Raw genomic sequence first — 20,334 nt, forward strand, 5'->3', positions numbered from 1 at the left:
CGAGGGGACCGGCTCACGCGTGGGACGACGAGGGGAGCTGGGCGTGGGGACCCGGGGACCGTCCCTCCCCGCACCGTGTCGGCCCCGGTCTGTGCGTCTCAAACTGCTCTGACGAGACGGGGGGACAGAGAGAGACACGTCGTCAAAGCAACGTGGGAGGATTTATTAGAAGACGCGTCACGCGGGGAAGCCACCTCCGAGGACGCCACGCGCGCGCAGGGGACGCCGCGACCATGGAAACACAAGCGCTTTCCACGCCGAGCGCGGCGGGGTCACACGCAGCGGGGACACGGGGCCCGGGGCCGCCTCACTTCATGTACTTGTCCTGCTGGTCGGCCAGGATCTTGGCCGAGGACTTGGCGTCGTAGAAGAGCTCGCTGATCTCCTCCACGTGCTCCTTCTCGATGCCGTCCTTGCCGTTGATCTTGGCCAGCAGGTTGGCCGGCGTCAGCAGCTGCACCGAGTACCTGGGGGGGACACAGGGGACACAGGGGACAGGAGACACAGGGGACAGGGGACAGGGGACAGGAGTGAAGCCTCGCCCCGCACGCCGGCAGGAGCCCCGACACCCGGCGTGCCAGGAAGGGCGGCCAGACCTTGGTAGGGGACCTAAGCCTTCGTGTCCCCCGAGCGGCCCCGCGAGGTCCCCCCGGGCTCACCTGAGGGTGGTCTTGGTGCCGAGGTCCCCCAGGTGGCTGAGCGCCTCCTCGCTGACGCTGATGCCCTCCGTCTGCGCCCGGATCTTGATGATCTTCCCGGGGTGGCGGGGGGGGGGGGGGGGAGAGCATCGCGGTCACCAGGGACCGACCTCCAGCCCCGTTGCTGAAGCGCTTTTGTTAATAAAAACCACTTTGTTCTGCGTTTCTGTCCCCCCCGGATCGTGACAGGCGCGGGGACCCTCGCTCAGGCCGCTGGCCGGGCCCGGCCCCCTCCGGGGGGGGGGAACAAAACACAGGCCACGGGGACGTCCCCACGGAGAGGCTGCGCCCGGCTGCCTGAGGTCCCGGCTGTGGCAAAGGCGCCTCGAGGGACCCCGGAGGGCGTCTGTGACGCCATTAATCACCGTGAAAAAGGACATCAGCGGGAAGGGAGGGCCGGCCCTACGTCACTGTGACTGTCATTGTCACCCTTAGGGCCACCTGGCACGCAAGCAGGCCCAGGCTCAGAGACGGCCACCACACTGCTCCCGTGGCTCAGCAGGCAGGCGGCGGCCACAGGGCACCCCGGGCGTCTCTGGGCCCGGCCACCCCCGCGCGGGGCCACCTTCCTTTCCTCGCAGGACACGAGGGACCTTGGTCCCACCGGGAGGTGACAGTGGCCCGCGGCAAGGACGGGGAAGGTCCCTGGTAGCTGCCTAGAGCCCTCCGCTTCTGCTCCTGCCTCTATGCGGTGCGTGTCTTGGCTTCCACCTGGCACAGCGGGAGACCCTTATCTGGTGACAGGACCCCCGACCTCGACACCAGGGCCTGCAAGGCCCCCGTCACCGATCGCGCCCTGGGAAGACCCAAAGTGCCGGTCCCCTCCCGGTCAGAGAGCTGCTTCCTGCACCCGCCGGAGCCGGCCTGCTGTGGGTGCCGCTGGGACAGCGTGTGGCCGCGTCCTCCAGTGAGAAAGGCCACCAAAAGGCCACCACTAAATCCCGTTACGGCGCCTCGTGTTTTTTTTTTTTTTTTAGAGCTGGGGGCCTCCCGTCATTAACTTGATTTTTTTTCACTCTCCTTTTCCCAAGCCCGTCACAAGGGAACCCACAGAAGGGACTCCCGGGCAGCTGAGGGTCTGTGACACTCCTGGCCACGTCTGGCGAGCCCGGCCCAGCCTTCGACGGGGAGACCAAGACTCGGGGCCCCAGGCCGGCGGCGAAGTGCCGGGTGGAGAGTGGAGCCGGGTCCACCCCACGGACACCTTCCGCGCGGCCCTGCGTGAGCACCGAGCAAAGGGGAGCAGGACTGGCCGGGCGCGGGGGCTCCCGCCTGTCACCCCGGCACTCGGGGAGGCCGAGGCGGGAGGATCGCTCGAGGTCGGGAGTTGGAGACCAGCCTGAGCAAGAGTGAGACCCCGTCTCTACTAAAAATAGAAAGAAATGAGCTGGACAGCTAAAAATATATAGAAAAAATGAGCCGGGCGTGGTGGCGCATGCCTGTCGTCCCAGCTACTCGGGAGGCTGAGGCAGGAGGATGGCTTGAGACCTGGAGTTTGAGGCCAGCCTGAACAACATAGCAAGACCCCATCTCTACAAAAAAGCAAAAAAGAAAATGAGCTGGGCATGGTGGTGCATGCCTGTCGTCCCAGCTACTCGGGAGGCCGAGGCAGGAGGATCGCTGGAGCCCAGGAGTCTGAGGCTGCTGAGAGCGAGGCTGACGCCACGGCACTCTAGCCTGGGCGACAGAGCGAGACTCTGTCTCAAAAAATGAAAATAAAATAGGTGAAGAGGAGGAGCGAGCGGGAGGAAGAGCGGGGCTCACCTGCTTCATCTCCTGCGGCGTGTACAGCATGGTGCGGATGATCATCACGCGGTCCAGCAGGTCCAGGGGGATGCCGTGGGGGGAGGTGATGTCCTCGGTACCCCTGCATGGGCCAAGGCGAACCCCATCAGCCAAGCCCCCTCCCCGACCAGAAACTAGACGTGGGCAACCGCAGAGTCCCCCACAGCCATGAGGCAGCTCGTCGGTGTCCCCAGAAACTCAGAGCGAGGGTCTGGGTGCACGCACTAAGGTTCAGGAGGTGCGTGAAACAACTTCGTGATAGGGCGCGGTGGCTCACGCCTGTCACCCCGGCACTCTGGGAGGCCGAGGCAGGAGGATCGCTCAAGGTCGGGAGTTCGAGACCAGCCTGAGCAAGAGCGAGACCCCGTCTCTACTAAAAATAGAAAGAAATTAGCTGGACAGCTAAAAAAATATAGAAAAAATGGGCCGGGCGCGGTGGCTCACGCCTGTAATCCTAGCACTCTGGGAGGCCGAGGTGGGCGGATTGTTTGAGCTCAGGAGTTCGAGACCAGCCTGAGCAAGAGCGAGACCCCACCTCTACTAAAAATAGAAAGAAATTATATGGACAGCTAAAAATATATATAGAAAAAATTAGCCGGGCATGGTGGCGCATGCCTGTAGTCCCAGCTACTCGGGAGGCTGAGACAGGAGGATCGCTTGAGCTCAGGAGTCTGAGGTTGCTGTGAGCTAAGCTGACGCCACGGCACTCACTCTAGCCTGGGCAACAGAGTGAGACTCTGTCTCAAAAAAAAAAAAAAAAAAAAAAAAAAAAAAAAATATATATAGAAAAAATGAACCGGGCATGGTGGCACATGCCTGTAGTCCCAGCTACTCCCACAGTCCCAGCTACTCCCCCGGTCCCAGCTACTCCCCCGGTCCCAGCTACTCCCACAGTCCCAGCTACTCCTCTAGTCCCAGCTACTCCTCTAGTCCCAGCTACTCCCACAGTCCCAGCTACTCCTCTAGTCCCAGCTACTCCCACAGTCCCAGCTACTCCTCTAGTCCCAGCTACTCCTCTAGTCCCAGCTACTCCCACAGCCCCAGCTACTCCCACAGCCCCAGCTACTCCCGCAGTCCCAGCTACTCCCCTAGTCCCAGCTACTCCCGTAGCCCCAGCTACTCCTCTAGTCCCAGCTACTCCCACAGCCCCAGCTACTCCCGTAGTCCCAGCTACTCCTCTAGTCCCAGCTACTCCCCTAGTCCCAGCTACTCCCGCAGTCCCAGCTACTCCCGCAGTCCCAGCTACTCCTCTAGTCCCAGCTACTCCCACAGTCCCAGCTACTCCCACAGTCCCAGCTACTCCCCTAGTCCCAGCTACTCCCGTAGCCCCAGCTACTCCTCTAGTCCCAGCTACTCCCGCAGTCCCAGCTACTCCCGCAGTCCCAGCTACTCCTCTAGTCCCAGCTACTCCCGCAGTCCCAGCTACTCCCGCAGTCCCAGCTACTCCCGCAGTCCCAGCTACTCCTCTAGTCCCAGCTACTCCCACAGTCCCAGCTACTCCCACAGTCCCAGCTACTCCTCTAGTCCCAGCTACTCCCACAGTCCCAGCTACTCCCACAGTCCCAGCTACTCCTCCAGTCCCAGCTACTCCCACAGTCCCAGCTACTCCTACAGTCCCAGCTACTCCTACAGTCCCAGCTACTCCTCTAGTCCCAGCTACTCCCACAGTCCCAGCTACTCGGGAGGCCGAGGCAGGAGGATCGCTTGAGCCCAGGAGTCTGAGGTTGCTGTGAGCGAGGCTGATGCCACGGCACTCTAGCCGGGCGACAGAGCGAGACTCTGTCTCAATAAAAAAAAATAAAACACAAAACCTTCATTATCATAGTAATTATTAGTATCGTAGGAAAATTGGGCAAGAGACAAAAAAGCCACCTGAAGCCATACTCAAAAATAATCATCTAGATATTTGCCAAACTTTCATATACACATTTTTATAAATTATACTAAGTGAGCACATACGTATTTGCTTTTATTCATGTTGCTTGGGTCTTCATAATCAATCATGTTTTTTTTTTTTCCCCTATAGAGATGGGGTCTCGCTAGGTTGCCCAGGCTGGTCTCAAACTCCCGGCCTCAAGCGATCCTTTTGCCGTGGCCTCCCAAAAGTGCTGGGATTCCAGGCATAGCATAGAGCCACCGTGCCCAGCCAATTGTGTTTAACATTACTTAATAATCCGTTAAATGTTTTACTTCACCCGAATGGTTGAGCGTTTACGTGGTTTCCAGTTGCTACTGTTCCTATTAATGATGTTTCGATGAGCAAATTTTATGCACGCAGCCAGCCGTTGGAGTCCCCGACACCACCCTGGGTATCTGTTTGAGTGATGGGACGACTGCTCCAATTTACACAGCTACGAGCACGCTGTCATCTCACGGCATCAGCACCAGCACTACGTATTCTGATTTTTAAATGTTTTTTTGGGCCGGGCGCGGTGGCTCACGCCTGTAATCCTAGCACTCTGGGAGGCCGAGGTGGGCGGATCGTTTGAGCTCAGGAGTTCGAGACCAGCCTGAGCAAGAGCAAGACCCCATCTCTACTAAAAATAGAAAGAAATTATATGGACAGCTAAAAATATATATAGAAAAAAAAATTAGCCGGGCATGGTGGCGCATGCCTGTAGTCCCAGCTACTCGGGAGGCTGAGGCAGGAGGATCGCTTGAGCTCAGGAGTTTGAGGTTGCTGTGAGCTAGGCTGACGCCACGGCACTCTAGCCTGGGCAACAGAGTGAGACTCTGTCTCAAAAAAATAAAAAAATAAAAAAATAAATGTTTTTTTGCTGTCTTAGTGGTTCAGGAGAAGAGGCAAAGGTTTAAATGAAAACCTTGTTTAAATGAAATCTCCTTGATTAGCAAGGAGGCAGCGGAATGTATTCCGTTGTCTTGCTTTTTTCTGATCAAGCCCTTCGCCTATTTTTTTCCTGGACCCTTAGCCACGCCCAAAGGCCAACTGTTAATGTCGACATGTTTAACCATTCCGCAGTCGTCCCAGGTTATTCTCCTGGGACCCCCAACGTGGGGTCCCCCGCGAGGACGAGGCAATGGTACTTCTAGAAGTGTGTCTTACCGACAAAGTCCTCTTCCAGGGCTGGCGCCCCAGTTTGGGTGCCCTGAGCTGACCTTCCCTTCCTCCCTGCGCGCGGGTAACTGGGGCCAAGTGTCCCGGGTTTCAGGGGGACCAGAGCCTGGTGCCCACGGGGCAGGTCCTGAGACCAAAGCCACCCGGCTGTGTCCCCTTTTTCCTGGGAGGGACGGGACGGAGGGGGCCTTGGTTTTGGGCCGAGAGAGCTACCAGGGTAGCTGGGACGACAGCCATGCGCCACCACGCCCGGCTCATTTTTTCTATATATTTTTAGCTGTCCAGATCATTTCTTTCTACTTTTTTTTGTTAATTAGAGACGGGGTCTCGCTCTTGCTCAGGCTGGTCTCCAACTCCTGACCTCGAGCGATCCTCCCGCCTCGGCCTCCCAGAGTGCTGGGGTGACAGGCGTGAGTCCCCGCGCCCGGCCAAGAGCCGGGTTCTTATCCGACCTGTACAATGAGGGACATTCGGTTTTGTCATTTGAAAACTGGAGCCACGATACTTACCCGTCAGGGCTCGCGTTACGGAGTGAAGGTAACACGCGCAAGGTCGTCTAAGGCTGACCCGATCTGACCCGACCTTTGCCCTCCCCAGCGGAATGGCCACATCACGGCACCACAACCACGTGGGAGACCCTCACACCCGCCAGCGGGGCGGCCGCTGCCTTTGGTGACCGTGACGCCGTGAGGCTGACACGCCTGCCTTCAAAACCAACACGCCCTCCACTCACCCCGCCCCGACTCGAGCCGTCGTGGGTTAAGAAAGATCCTGAGGAACAAAAAAAACGAGCCCGGGCAGGCGGCCGCCCTACCTGATGACGCAGTTGCCGCGGTTGGACGCGAAGATGACGATGGGGGCGATGGAAGATTCCAGAGCCCGGTGCAGGTAGGTGAAGCACTCGATGTCCAGCATGTGCACCTCGTCCACGAACAGCACGCCCGGAACCAGCTCGGCGACGCCCTGGTCGATGTATTTGTTCACCACCTTGTTGATCTCCCCGCGCAGCTTGTCTGGGACACGGCGGGGACAGGCACACACACACACGAGGTCAGCCGGGTTGGGTGGAGGGGGGACCCTTTCTCTTCCCCTCCCCCCGGCCTGATTTCCCGCCCGCTCTGGGCCCCCCCGGGCAGGGCACACCCTCGCCACCCTGTCACCGTGCCACCCTGGACGCCCCCAAGCCCGCTGCTCCCCGTCCCTCCGATCCGGGAGGCGCTGAGGTTCGGGAGGCCCCCGGGGTGAGATGCGTTTTCATATGCAAATCGTCCTGTGCTGTCCCCGGTAAATGACCCTTTCTCTCTCCGGGTCCCCGTGCATGCGACAATGCGTAGGTTAATTAACTTTCAATCAAGCGCCAGGACTGAGGAATCGTGCCCGGGAGGGCGGACGCCGGCGAGGACGGGACAGCTCTGAGACAGGCCCAGTCTCCGAGATCCCGAAGCGACAGTCTCGCAAAAGCTGCACGAGCCGTCTCGGGTGGCAGGGCGCATTGTCCACCCCGGGCCCCTGCGCTGCCGTCAGGAGGGTGTCGCTCACACGCGGGGCAGGGACACTGCTACCCCCGCGTCCCCCAAAGCCATCGGCAGGAGCCGCCCTAAGAGGGGACACGCCCAGAACCGCGTGGAACAGACAAACTGCCCTCGACACCTGGAATGGGGACGTCGCAGACTGCTCCCCTGCCCGAAACCTGAGAAGTGACGCTTGCTTGAACTGAGCGTCTGAAGGTAACAGAGCTACAGGCAGAATTAGAGAAGAGGGACGGAGAAGTCGGGAAGAGAAGCAGGGTAGGGCGAAGGTCCCCGTAGGGGCGGTGTCCCCTGCGGGGCTCTGGGGACTGTCCGGGAAGCCGGGAAGCCGGGCAGGGCGGCCCGCCGAGCTGCCTTGGGCCCTGCTGGGCGGGGACGGTGGCACCAGCCAGGCAGCAAGGCCCGGGCGCCAGCAGGAGCCGTCCCACGGGGCTGGGCGGTACACAGATCCCCGATTCCGGGACCTCCAAGGGACCAGAAACCGTGACTGCCCTGCGGCGTCTAAACACAGGCGGAGCCGACGGAGGAGGGAGCCCAGCTCTGAGCTGCGAGGAACAAGCACCTGTCGCCAGGCATGTCCTCAGGTCGGGAGACGCGCTCGGGAAGCCTCAAGGACTCATCAGAGGCCGGGCGCGGTGGCTCACGCCTGTCATCCCAGCACTCGGGGAGGCCGAGGCGGGAGGATCGCTCAAGGTCAGGAGTTCGAGACCAGCCTGAGCAAGAGCGAGACCCCCGTCTCTACTAAAAATAGAAAGAAATTAGCTGGACAACTAAAAAAATATACAGAAAAAATGAGCTGGGCGTGGTGGCGCATGCCTGTCATCCCAGCTACTCAGGAGGCTGAGGCAGGAGGATGGTTTGAGCCCCAGAGTTTGAGGCCAGCCTGGACAACATAGCAAGACCCCATCTCTACAAAAAAGAAAAATGAGCCGGGCGTGGTGGCGCATGCCTGTCGTCCCAGCTACTCGGGAGGCTGAGGCAGGAGGATGGCTTGAGCCCAGGAGTCTGAGGCTGCTGTGAGCTAGGCTGACGCCACGGTACTCTAGCCTGGGCCACAGAGAGAGACTCTGTCTCACAAAACAAACAAACAAAAAGAGCTCATCGGGACCCTGGGCCCGCCCCCCCGGCTCGGCTCCCGGCCCGCAGGCCTCGCCGTTCTCCTACCTGTGATCTCCGTCTTCTTCGGCTTCATTAACTGGCCCATCATGGACAAGATGTCCTGCCCGCCCTGCGTGAGACAAAGAGTCCCAGAGTCAGTGCCACTCTGCCCCAGCCCCCTGCACCCTCTCCCCGTCCCTCTCGCCGACTCTGCGTTGGGGTCCCGGGGTGTGGAGACCCTAACACATCCCACCCCGCCCCCACCCCCAGCCCCCGGAAAGCCGAGGAACTTAGTCCAAGCACAGAGGAACTTGGAGACCTTCCCCGTGACCTGCGAGAATCAAATAAAATCCTTCTGTGGGAGGTCTGAGCTCCTCGCCCAGCCTCAGCCTCCAGCCCTGCCTTCTCCCAACCCCTCACCCCTTCCTTAGCCACGCGGGGCCGTGACCCCTCCCCAGACACCGCGAGCTCTTTTGCAACTCAACGCTTTTTTTTTTTTTTTTTTTATAAGACAGAGTCTGGCTCTGTCACCTGGGCTAGAGTGCCGTGGCGTCAGCCTCGCTCACAGCAACCTCAGACTCCTGGGCTCCAGCGATCCTCCTGCCTCGGCCTCCCGAGTAGCTGGGACTACAGGCGTGCGCCACCACGCCCGGCTAATTTTTTTTTTTAGACATGGGGTCTTGCTGTGTTGTCCAGGCTGGCCTCAAACTCCCGGGCTCAAGCCATCCTCCTGCCTCGGCCTCCTGAGTAGCTGGGACTACAGGCATGCGCCACCACACCCGGTTAATTTTCTCTATATATTTTTAGTTGTCTGGCTAATTTCTATTTCTTTAGTAGAGATGGGGTCTCGCTCTTGCTCAGGCTGGTCTCGAACTCCTGACCTCGAGCGATCCTCCCGCCTCGGCCTCCCAGAGTGCCGGGATGACAGGCCTGAGCCACCGCACACCCGGCCTGATTTGTTTCCTTGAATCACACGTTTCCCAGAAATATCATCGCGTGGTAAAACGTATTTCTCTCCATTTTATCAGACAACAGCTCCAGCGCCAAGGTAAGACCCTGGGGCTTCTGCTGAGCTCGGGGACAGACACGGCGTGGTGGAGCTTTCCGGAAGCCTGCAAAGGACTCGTGGAGCACTCCCGCTGTCCCACCGCTGACACCCGGAGACCCCCTTAGGCCCGAGCCAGCTGCTGGAGAGCAGCCACCGGGAGGCTGGCGAGCTCGGGGCTGGGCTAACAGACAATGGACACGAAATCATCCGTGACCAGAGCCTTGGCGTGGGGACAAGGGCGCCCCGCGCAGCTCTTGTCGGCGCTAATTGCTGAACACCACGGAGAGAAAAGGGCCGTCTGCCTCGAGACGACGATTCATCCCCAGAGCGCGTGGGCACGGACGGGCCCGCTTAGCCAGACGCCGAAGACGCTACCTGGGGCCGCGCGTTGGCCACGTCCAGGTCGTGCAGGGTGACGTCCTGGATGATCTCCTTCTTCTTGTGCACGTCCCCCTTGGGCAGGGGCACGTACTCTTCCGCTTCGAGGTCAAACTCCGTGGCGTACGTGTCGCACCTGCCCTGCCTCTGCAGAGAGAGAGAGAGAGAGAGAGACGCGAGTCAGAGCCTAGCTACACGTGTCCCCCGCAAGTCCCCAAATGGCCAAGCGCCACGGTGTCATCGCCGTCGTGAGATCAAGGGTCTCTCGGTTCCCTGTTGCGGGGCCGACGGCCCACACTTGGCAAACTCCAAACGCCGCGGCCCCCACGTCCCCGCTGCCACCAGGAGGAGGAGCCGAGCTGGTCATCGCCGGGCTCCAAAATGCTGGCTGCGAAACGCCTGATACTTTCTCCAAAATTCTTTTTTTCTCCTTCTCTCTTTTTTTTTTTTGTAACCAGAGCATGCGATTCCCGGATACAGGGCAAACCCAGCGGATTAAACGCGGACGCAGGGAGCCGCCCGGACTCTTCTGGAGGTGGGTGACCCGTGGAGTTGATACGAGGCGCTGCGCTCGCCCGCGAGACAGAGCGGGAGGCTGCAGGGGGCGTGGGGAATCAGATAGAAGGACAATGCTGACGAATGCCCCATGTCCCTTCCCGCACGCACACATCACGGGGAGAAAATGCCAACGAGATAAAGGGCGGATTAGACACGCCGCGCATCTCAATGGGAAAATGACCCGAGTCGGTCCGCTTTCTCGGCCCCTGCGCCCGCCAACAGGCTGGAGGATGTTTCCAACCGGCTGTCCGTTTCCAGCACGGGAAGGTTCCAGGACGGAGATAAAGGGGAAAAGCAAACGCTATGAGACGCGCAGGGACAATTGGTGACCTGTGACCAGCCTCGCGCCGGACGCCGGACGCCCCTCCCTGCACGCCCCACACGCTCTCTGAAGCCAAGCGGTGCCCCCGTCACCCAGGTCTCCCTGTGTGGCAAACACATCGGGGACAACGCGTTGTCCCCGGACGGGCGTTGTTACCTTCACGGCCCCGCTGTTGGCTTCGATGTAAATCACGTCTCCGGCCTCTACTCGCTCTTTCTGCAAACTTTCAAAGATGCTGGGGTCCAGCTTAACAAAAAAAAAAAAAAAAAAAAAAGAAAGTGAATCAGAGAACATGAAACGTTTCCCGTTTTTTTTTTTGAGACAGAGTCTCGCTCTGTCGCCCGGGCTAGAGTGCCGTGGCGTCAGCCTCGCTCACAGCAGCCTCAGACTCCTGGGCTCAAGCGATCCTCCTGCCTCGGCCTCCTGAGTCGCTGGGACTACAGGTGTGTGCCACCACGCCTGGCTAATTTTTCTTTGTTTCTTTTTTGTAGAGATGGGGTCTTGCTATGTTGCCCAGGCTGGCCTCCAACTCCGGGGCTCAAGCCATCTTCCTAGCAGCAAGTAAGAAAAGCAGGCGCCATCCTCACCGGTCCTCGTGGGTACGAGCCCTACACTGGGTACTGCCTACTACACACAGTGTCCTCAGGCAGCCCTGGGGGTGTCCCCCCGCCCCGCCCGGCACACAGGCGAGGACACCGGGCTGCAGAGAGGCCACACCGCCAGCCGAAGCTCCGCGGCGCTAGGAAAAGCACCTGCGCGAACGGACTCACCTTCAACTGCTTGGTCCCTTTGGCTGTTTTGAGACCTATGATCACGTGGCTGATGGTTTTGCCGTATCCGCCCATGGGGTTCTCCGTCTCGCACGGAGTCAGCTCCGTGACTTCACCTTCGTACACTTCCTTGGTCTCCTTTATCCGCAGCCCTGGAAGACACGGCACAGGGGGGCCACCGTGAGAAGCAGCTTCCTCTGCCACAGCCTCTCTGTCTCTCCCCCCCGTGACAGCCTGGTTAGCGCAGCACGTCTGTGCCATCAGAACTGACCCATCAACCCTAATGACATACGTTCGGGGCTGTCACTGTGGGTAGAAAAGCAATGTAGATGCAAAAATGGAACCTGGGGGCCGGGCGCGGTGGCTCACGCCTGTCACCCCGGCACTCGGGGAGGCCGAGGCGGGAGGATCACTCGAGGTCAGGAGTTCGAGACCAGCCTGAGCAAGAGCGAGACCCCATCTCTACTAAAAATAGAAAGAAATTAGCTGCACAACTAAAAATATATAGAAAAAATGAGCCGGGCGTGGTGGCGCATGCCTGTCGTCCCAGCGACTCGGGAGGCTGAGGCGGGAGGATGGCTTGAGCCCCGGAGTCTGAGGCCAGCCTGGACAACATAGCAAGACCCCATCTCTACAAAAAAGAAAAATTAGCTGGGCGTGGTGGCGCATGCCTGTCGTCCCAGCTACTCGGGAGACCGAGGCAGGAGGATTGTTTGAGCCCAGGAGTCTGAGGCTGCTGTGAGCGAGGCTGACGCCACGGCACTCTAGCCCGGGTGACAGAGCCAGACTCTGTCTCAAAAAAAAAAAAAAAAAAATAATGAAGGGCTCTGTTCTCCTCCCCAATTTCGAGACAAAAACTCCTCCTCCTCCTGGCAGGACGCCCTGATCCGCATTTGGCGTCCTCACCACTAAGCCGCCTCTATTCTGATAGGGGACTGTCCGGGGGGGGGGGGGGACACAATCGTCCCCTGCTTTCAAATGCGGTCATTATCTTATCACTGGGTCAGCTGCCTTCTTCACCCCGGAAACCCGATCGGGACCAGGACTCGCAGATATTCACCTTAAGGAAAAGTTTTACGGCGCCGCCTTGGTTCCGTCCCATAGCCTATAAATGGCAGTTTTGGAATAGCTCCAAAACGGGAGGAAAGATTGCATTTTTTTTGCCTTGCCAAATTTGTCATTCCTAAACATCAGGACAGAAACGTCCCCAACACCATGCATGTGGCGGAAGATTCTGACACCGTGAACTTTTTTTTTTTTCTTTCTTTTTTTTTTTTTTTTTTTTAAATCAAACCTTTTGTCTGCCACGGAGACACACTCCGGCAGATGGGATGTTTGCTCTGTGTACTGTCAGATGACGGTGACATGGAATTCCTCGAGGAGAGGAACAAAGGCATTCCCGTTTGTTTGCAAGGTGCCCCGTGGTGACAGGCGGGCAGGGGCCTGCGGCTGCGGGGACAATGGGACCGGCTGTTGGCCGGGCTCCGGGGCTGGGCCGGCGCTATCTCTGGCAACGGCCACGCAAATGACACGGGGATGTCATCTGCCGGCTCGGGTTTCGAGTCCCTGACAGGGGCCTTCATCACGTCAAGGAAACAGCTCAGACTTCTGGCTTTTTCTTTCTGGCCGGCTAACCGCTGCCCCCCACCCCTCGTCCTCCCGTCCCCCCGTCCCCCGGGAATTCAAAAGCGGAGGACGACAGGCAGGACTCCTGTTTGAAGACGCTCACTGGCCGGCCTGTTTGTTCTCCGGCGGCATCCAGAAATTTCTCTCCGCCTTGCAGCCATCAAAAGCAATTTCTCTCCACCTTGCCCCCGTCCCCCAGAAAAAGCAACCCGCCAGACAGAAGCCAGGGTAATTCATCTCTATTTTTTTTCAACTTTTAAAGCGTTTACGTTACCTCGAAGCCGCACAAACACGTGGGCACCCGCGTGAATGCCGCTGTGGTCAGATCGGATCAGTGTCGGAAACACATTTTTAAACACATTTTTGAAGGACTCAGATATTTGCACAAAGTTGTTAACAACTTCCTGTTCATCTCATTAATGAATGGATTAAACAAAATCGTTGGCATGTGTTTATTTATTTATTTATTTATTTTTTTGAGACAGAGTCTCGCTTTGTTGCCCAGGCTAGAGTGAGTGCCGTGGTGTCAGCCTCGCCCACAGCAGCCTCAAACTCTGGGGCTCAAGCGATCCTCCTGCCTCAGCCTCCCGAGTAGCTGGGACTACAGGCATGCGCCACCACGCCCGGCTCATTTTTTGTATATATATATTTTAGTTGTCCATATAATTTCTTTCTATTTTCAGTAGAGACGGGGTCTCACTCTTGCTCAGGCTGGTCTAGAACTCCTGACCTCGAGCGATCCTCCCGCCTCGGCCTCCCCGAGTGCTGGGACGACAGGCGTGAGCCGCCAAGCCCGGCCGGCATGTGTTTAAATAAGAGAAGGTGCCCACAAAGACTTTAAACCTTGGAGTCCCCTGAGTCCCTTCCACTCTATTCCAGATACAATGTAAAAAAAAAAATCCATGGAATATTCTGCATGTGATAACATGGGCTGAACGCTGAAATTTGCAAATATAAACATGGAGTTAAAGAAACAAGACACAGGCCGGGCGCGGGGACTCACGCCTGTCACCCCAGCACTCTGGGAGGCCGAGGCGGGAGGATCGCTCGAGGCCAGGAGTTCGAGACCAGCCTGAGCAAGAGCGAGACCCCGTCTCTACTAAAAATAGAAAGAAATTAGCTGGACAACTAAAAATATATAGAAAAAATGAGCCGGGCGTGGTGGCGCATGCCTGTAGTCCCAGCTACTCGGAAGGCTGAGGCAGGAGGATGGTTTGAGCCCCAGAGTTTGAGGCCAGCCTGGACAACATAGCAAGACCCCATCTCTACAAAAAAGAAAAATGAGCTGGGCATGGTGGCGCATGCCTGTCGTCCCAGCTCCTCGGGAGGCCGAGGCAGGAGGATCCCTTGAGCCCAGGAGTCTGAGGTTGTTGTGAGCTAGGCTGACGCCACGGCACTCCAGCCTGGGCAACAGAGCCAGACTCTGTCTCCAGAAAAAAAACAAACAAAAAAATCACTTTATAGCCACATCTATTTTGTTACGTAAGAACCCAGACCCGACGCTTGGGTTCACATTTGCTCTGACTGCTAGAGCACTTCAACTAGAAATACTGGGTCGTTTTGTTTTGTTTGCAAAGATAATGCTCAAAAACAAAAGAAACAGCAGTGCAACAAATGTTAAGCCATAAAAGCGTTTTCACAGCGAACAGGCTTCATTCGGCACACTGGGCTGGGCGGGTGAGACCGGCCCCTCCCACAGAGCTGACGCCACTCACCGATGGCCCTGCGGAAGTTCTCCATCAGCACCTCCGTCTTCTTGATCTCCGTGGAGTAAACCTCACTGCCCACCATCGGGCAGAAGGGAACCTTGCTACCCAGCTCCTGAGCGATGGCCAGGGCCAGGGCCGTCTGCGGAGGGAAACAACACACACGCGTTTGTCTCGTGGTCTGGAAAACACAATAATTCAGGCCGGGCGCGGGGGCTCACGCCTGTTAATCCCGGCACTCGGGGAGGCCGAGGCGGGAGGATCGCTCGAGCTCGGGAGTTTGAGACCAGCCTGAGCAAGAGCGAGACCCCCGTCTCTGCTAAAAATACAAAGAAATTAGTTGGACAACTAAAAATATATAGGGAAAAATGAGCCGGGCGTGGTGGCGCATGCCTGTAGTCCCAGCTACTCAGGAGGCTGAGGCAGGAGGATCGCTTGAGCCCAGGAGTCTGAGGCCAGCCTGGACAACATAGCAAGACCCCATCTCTACAAAAAAGCAAAAAAGAAAAATGAGCCAGGCATGGTGGCGCATGGCTGTAGTCCCAGCTACTCGGGAGGCTGAGGCAGGAGGATGGCTTGAGCCCCGGAGTTTGAAGCCAGCCTGGACAACATAGCAAGACCCCATCTCTACAAAAAAGAAAAAAAGAAAAATGAGCCGGGCGTCGTGGCGCATGCGTGTAGTCCCAGCTACTCGGGAGGCTGAGGCAGGAGGATCGCTTGAGCCCAGGAGTCTGAGGCTGCTGTGAGCCAGGCTGACGCCACGGCACTCTAGCCCGGGCGACAGAGCCAGACTCTGTCTCAAAAAAAAAAAAAAAGAAAAGAAAGAAAGAGTATTGATGAAAATATCTGCCAACTGAGTAACACAGCCAGCCTAACTGCCTTTTGCAACAAGGGTGACGTAATAAACACAAACCCGGGAGGACTTTCCCACCAAGAAACTTCTAGAAGGACCTTCTCAATGATGTTCTTTAGGAAGAGGAAAAAGTGCAGGCAAAGGGAAGGTCTTAAGGTACGAGAAGGAACAGCCAGCAAATGCACGGTAAATGACCGGACAAACTCACGTTGCTTGTAGAAAAACACCTTTCGCAACTGTAGCACTTTTGACCCCAACCGATACAAGACACACCATCAATTCAATTAGACAATTTCACAGCTACAATTAAAGTCATTATGTTACAACTCATCAGTTTCATAACTGCCCGGAATAGGCAGGGGGTGTATTTCTGGAAAGGTGAAGGGTCTCCCCAGCTCGGGTCTCCCCAGCAAAGCCACGCCGAGAGCCGGAATTTGAAGCCCGTTTCTTTACGCAGAGACCCCAGGCTCCTACGCTCCTGCACCGGGTGGCCCTTTGCAAGAGAACAAGCGAGGCTGGGCCTGGGAACCACGGTGAGTTTCAAGTCCCATCATTTCCTGCCTCTCTGCCCTGCAGAAACCGTGAGCCCCTTGAAGATAAAAAAAAAAAAAAAAAACCAAAAAACAAAAAAATCATGTCTCTGATTCCTTTTTGCTTTTTCATCGCTCACGCAGCCAGGCGAGTGATGGGTAACGCTAGCATTTGGAAAAATGCTTGGCCGACCCATTTCCTTCCCCTCAAATAAAGATGTCACGGCGATTTTTTTTACCAAGCCCCGGGCCAAGAGAAATACATTTCCACGGCAAAAGAGACCTGAGAGAGATAAAGGACAAATTCTAGAGACAATGACACCCCCCCAGCCCCCCAGCTCTGAGGACTTCATTCCGTCTTCTCTGGAGGTAGGCCAGGATGGTTTGGATTCTAGAAGCACGGATTTTAGACGCTCAATTGTATTATTGCACAGTAGTTTAAAAAAAAAAAAAAAAAACAATACATGTAACCGATTTAGCTAAACAAAGCCCAGTTAAGTCGTGAATTCAATTTGGCTTAGACCGGAGGATCATTCTCTTGGGTAGAGTTAAAAAAAAAAAAAGAGAGAGAGACAGAGAGAAAATGGGTACCTTGCCAGTTCCAGGAGGTCCTGCCAACAAGACGGCTCTTCCAGCCATTTTCTTGCTTTTGATTAATTCTACTATGACGCCACATGCCTGCACGCCACCGTGGAAAGAAATAATAAATCAATATTAAAATGTTTCGCAGGGCAGGGAAAAAAAAAATTCAGTCTCTGGTCCACACGACCGAAATAACCCTGAGTTCCAGAACGCTGAAGCCACTATTTTGGGGCCAGAGGCGGTGGGGACACAGCTTGGAACTGGTCAAGCTTGTATTCTAGCGGAGGGACACAAACACACAGACGTCCCACGACATCACTGCTACCAGTGAAAAAGGCTGATGAAGAGAGCGGGGGCTCCCGCCTGTCATCCCGGCACTCTGGGAGGCCGAGGCGGGAGGATTGCTCGAGGTCAGGAGTTCGAGACCAGCCTGGGCAAGAGCGAGACCCCATCTCTGCTAAAAATAGAAAGAAATTAGCTGGACAGCTAAAAATATATATAGAAAAAATGAGCCGGGCGTGGTGGCGCATGCCTGTGGTCCCAGCCACTCGGGAGGCTGAGGTGGGAGGATCGCTCGAGGTCAGGAGTTGGAGGTTGCTGTGAGCGAGGCTGACGCCAGGGCAACAGAGTGAGACTCTGTCTCAAAAAAAAAAAAAAAAAAACAAACAAAAAAGAAAGCTGCTTAGCACAGGCCACGCACTCAACTGATGTTAGCTAATTGCAACAACAGGTGCTTCGTAAGCCAGGGCCAGGTGTTTCGTTTTTGGAAAGATGAGGCTCGAAACGAAAACCAGAGGCTCTTCTTTGGCCCTTTCTGTTAGCCCAATCAGGCACAGGGCCAACAGTCCTGAGCTCACGTAAGTGCAGGTTTCCTTAGCTGCTAAGTTTCTGCGGAGGCCGAGGGGCTTGGCTCTGACCTTGGGGCACAGCCCGCGGGGAGGGTGGCTGTAATATCCTAGAGCCAGCACCGGTTTGGGAGTCAGAAATGGCCACCGACCCCAGCTTCATCACTACTAAAGTGAGTGACAAATGGATAAATCTCCTAGCCTCAAGTTTTCATCTGCAAAATAATAATAATAATAACGTAGGTGAAAACCCTTGGTATTATCGCCACTTAACAATTAAGTAGATTTGGCTGGTTGCGGTGGCTCACGCCTGTCATCCCAGCACTCGGGGAGGCCGAGGCGGGAGGATCGCTCGAGGTCAGGAGTTCGAGACCAGCCTGAGCAAGAGCGAGACCCCGGCTCTACTAAAAATAGAAAGAAATTAGCTGGATAAAAATATATATAGAAAAAAATGAGCTGGGCGTGGTGGCGCATGCCTGGAGTCCCAGCTACTCGGGAGGCTGAGGCAGGAGGATCGCTTGAGCCCGGGAGTTGGAGGCCAGCCTGGACAACATAGCATGACCCCATCTCTACCAAAAAAGCAAAAAAGAAAAATTAGCCAGGCGTGGTGGCGCATGCCTGTCGTCCCAGCTACTCGGGAGGCCGAGGCAGGAGGATCGCTTGAGCCCAGGAGTCTGAGGCTGCTGTGAGCGAGGCTGACGCCACGGCCCTCTAGCCCGGGTGACAGAGCCAGACTCTGTCTCAAAACAAAAACAAAACAATTAAGTCGATATAATTGCAATGGTCAAAAGCAGGAGGAAGAGGAGGGAAGCTGGAAACAAAAACCAAAAAACCCAAAAAGATGCTGGACGGGGTGCAGACACCACATTGCTCCCCTCCGTGAACTCCCACCTCTCTCCCTCCTCCCCTGCCAGACCCTGGGAACCAACAGGAGCGTTTTTAATTCCCTCCTTAGAGATCCCCACCCCCCACCCCGTGCCCGGCGTTCACATGAGAATCCAATTTTCTCCCCGCGGCCCACGAAGCCCCTGCAGTTAACTGACCCTCCCCCTCCTCCCCTCCCCCCCCAGCAAGGGAAGATGTCATTTTATCACCTGTTTCCCGCCACATGACCATGCAAGCTCCCCGGCAGCAGCAGCGGGGACCCCCTTTTTTTTTGCATCTTGGTCCCCGCTGTCACCCAGCGCCACATGAGCACCCCGGGGTGCTCCCATCCATCCATACAGGTGAACCCCTCCCCTCCCCCACCCCGGGGAATTGTCACCAGTCCTCCCGTGGGGGGGACCCATTCCCATGGCCCTAAGAAAGCTAAAAGGGGGGGACACCCGCCACGCGCACGCCGCCCCGGGCCCCCTCCCCTCCCCCACCCCGGGCCCCCTCCCCTCCCCCACCCCGGGCCCCCTCCCCTCCCCTCCCCTCCCCCACCCCACCCCGGCCCGCCCGCCGCACCTCGCGCGCGTTCTCCTGCCCCACGAGCCCCGAGGCCGCCTGCTTGGCCAGGCCGCTCTCGTCCAGCCCCAGCCCCTTCACGTGGCTGTGGGAGGCGATGCGCTGCGTCTTCGTGGTGCTCTTCACCTCCTCGATCTTCATCTCGCCGACGCCGGGAGCCCAGCGCTGCGCGGAGGACCGGCGCGGGGATGCCGTGTGCCGGGCGCCCGCGTTACCATGCGGCCGTTACCACGGCGACTCGGCAGAGCCCGCCTCCGTCGGCGTCTCATTGGTGGAGGCGGGTACGCCTCCGCTTCCCATTGGCTGACGGCCACGCCGATCGAGGCTTGTCGGGAGGGGAAGCTCCGCCCACGCACTTCCGGCTGTGCGTCTGGATTGGCTTCCCCCGGCAGCCGGCGCTTCCCATTGGCTTAGGGCCACGCCCGTCGAGGCTTGTCGGAAGCTCCGCCCACGCACTTCCGGCTGTGTCTCTGGATTGGCAGCCGGCGCTTCCCATTGGCTTAGGGCCACGCCTGTCGAGGCGAATCTCCGCCTACGCACTTCCGGCTGTGCATCTGGATTGGCTTCCCCCAGCAGCCGGCGCTTCCCTCTCTGGCCGGGTGCGGAGCGGAGAGGCGCCGTTTCCGGCATTCGATGCGCCGAGATGGTGGCCCTGGGTCCGGGTCTTGGTCGTGCCGTTCTCCCCATTATAATGACAGCTGCACGTCGTACCCTTCTGCGAAGCTCAGATGATTATTATGTTGAAGATGGAGGAACCGAGGCTCACAGCTGAAGCTTGGACTTTTGGTTCCTCACCGGAGTTTTTTTTTGACGCTCCTGTCCCCATCGCCCCGGGGAGCCGCAGCTGCACCAACCTCTGACCCCGCTCAGAACCTTCCATGGCATCTTCTTCCTCTGCCTCTCGCCTCCACTGTCCCCACCCCCATAGCTAAGATCCTTGCTCAGTTGACTGTAAATAATATTTTACAGTTTCCAAAACTCTGCAGCCCTGTAGGGTAGTATAACTCCTGATGCAGATAAATCCAGACTCAAAAAGTCCCAAAAAAATGTGACGTCTCAAAAAGTGACGTGTCCCAAAACGCACAGCAAATAGTCAGCCAGAGCCGGAACTCCCCAGGCTTCCAAAGCTATCTAAGCTTCATGCCATGACTTCAGATGAGTCCGCCAGCAAAGGGTGTTCTGTTAGGTTTCGTGCTATTCCCACAAGCTTGCAGCGCAGGTCATGCGTTCATTCAACAAACGTTTGTGATCCCCTGCTCTTCGCCAGACACTACAGTGCACGCGCTGAGGATGCAGGGATGAAACACAGCCCTGATGAGCTTACTCCTGGCTTGGAAAACTTGCAACGTGACATGTGCTGGGGGACAGGTGCACACCTAGGTGGTACCCAAGCCCACAGCAGGGACACCGGGAACAGCCTGAAGGGCCAGGGAAGGCATCACGAAGGTGACAATGCCCAGGCTCAATCCTGACAAACGGGA

At 57.2% G+C, this 20,334-nt stretch overlaps 1 protein-coding gene across 2 annotated transcripts; it reads right to left on the reverse strand.

The window, feature by feature from the left end:
• Positions 1 to 167: 167 nt before the first annotated feature.
• RUVBL1 (RuvB like AAA ATPase 1) lies at positions 168 to 19,082 on the reverse strand. 2 transcript variants are annotated; one of them, XM_069497690.1, is made up of 11 exons: positions 18,854 to 19,082; positions 16,569 to 16,655; positions 14,604 to 14,736; positions 11,263 to 11,414; positions 10,649 to 10,738; positions 9,610 to 9,759; positions 8,253 to 8,316; positions 6,374 to 6,572; positions 2,463 to 2,565; positions 660 to 751; positions 284 to 467 (listed from the first exon to the last, which is right to left on the reverse strand). In XM_069497690.1, the coding sequence occupies exons 1-11, from the start codon at positions 18,992 to 18,994 to the stop codon at positions 308 to 310; spliced, it is 1,371 nt and encodes a 456-aa protein (XP_069353791.1). In that variant the 5' UTR covers positions 18,995 to 19,082; the 3' UTR covers positions 284 to 307. The 2 variants fall into 2 exon arrangements, with proteins under 2 accessions (XP_069353792.1, XP_069353791.1); XM_069497691.1 differs by lacking the exon at positions 660 to 751 and having other exon boundaries at positions 168 to 467.
• Positions 19,083 to 20,334: the final 1,252 nt, after the last annotated feature.

The sequence above is a fragment of the Eulemur rufifrons genome, chromosome 22, assembly GCF_041146395.1.
Source record: "Eulemur rufifrons isolate Redbay chromosome 22, OSU_ERuf_1, whole genome shotgun sequence".
Lineage (NCBI taxonomy): Eukaryota > Metazoa > Chordata > Mammalia > Primates > Lemuridae > Eulemur > Eulemur rufifrons.

Coding starts and splice junctions, on each gene's coding strand:
- RUVBL1 (XM_069497690.1), bottom strand. CDS start 18,994: ATGAAGATCGAGGAGGTGAAGAGCACCACGAAGACGCAGCGCATCGCC. Junction 14,737..16,568: donor GACCTCCTGGAACTGGCAAG/GTACCCATTTTC, acceptor TTCCCTCCGCAG/ACGGCCCTGGCCCTGGCCAT. Junction 10,739..11,262: donor AAGGGACCAAGCAGTTGAAG/GTGAGTCCGTTC, acceptor TTTTTTGTTAAG/CTGGACCCCAGCATCTTTGA.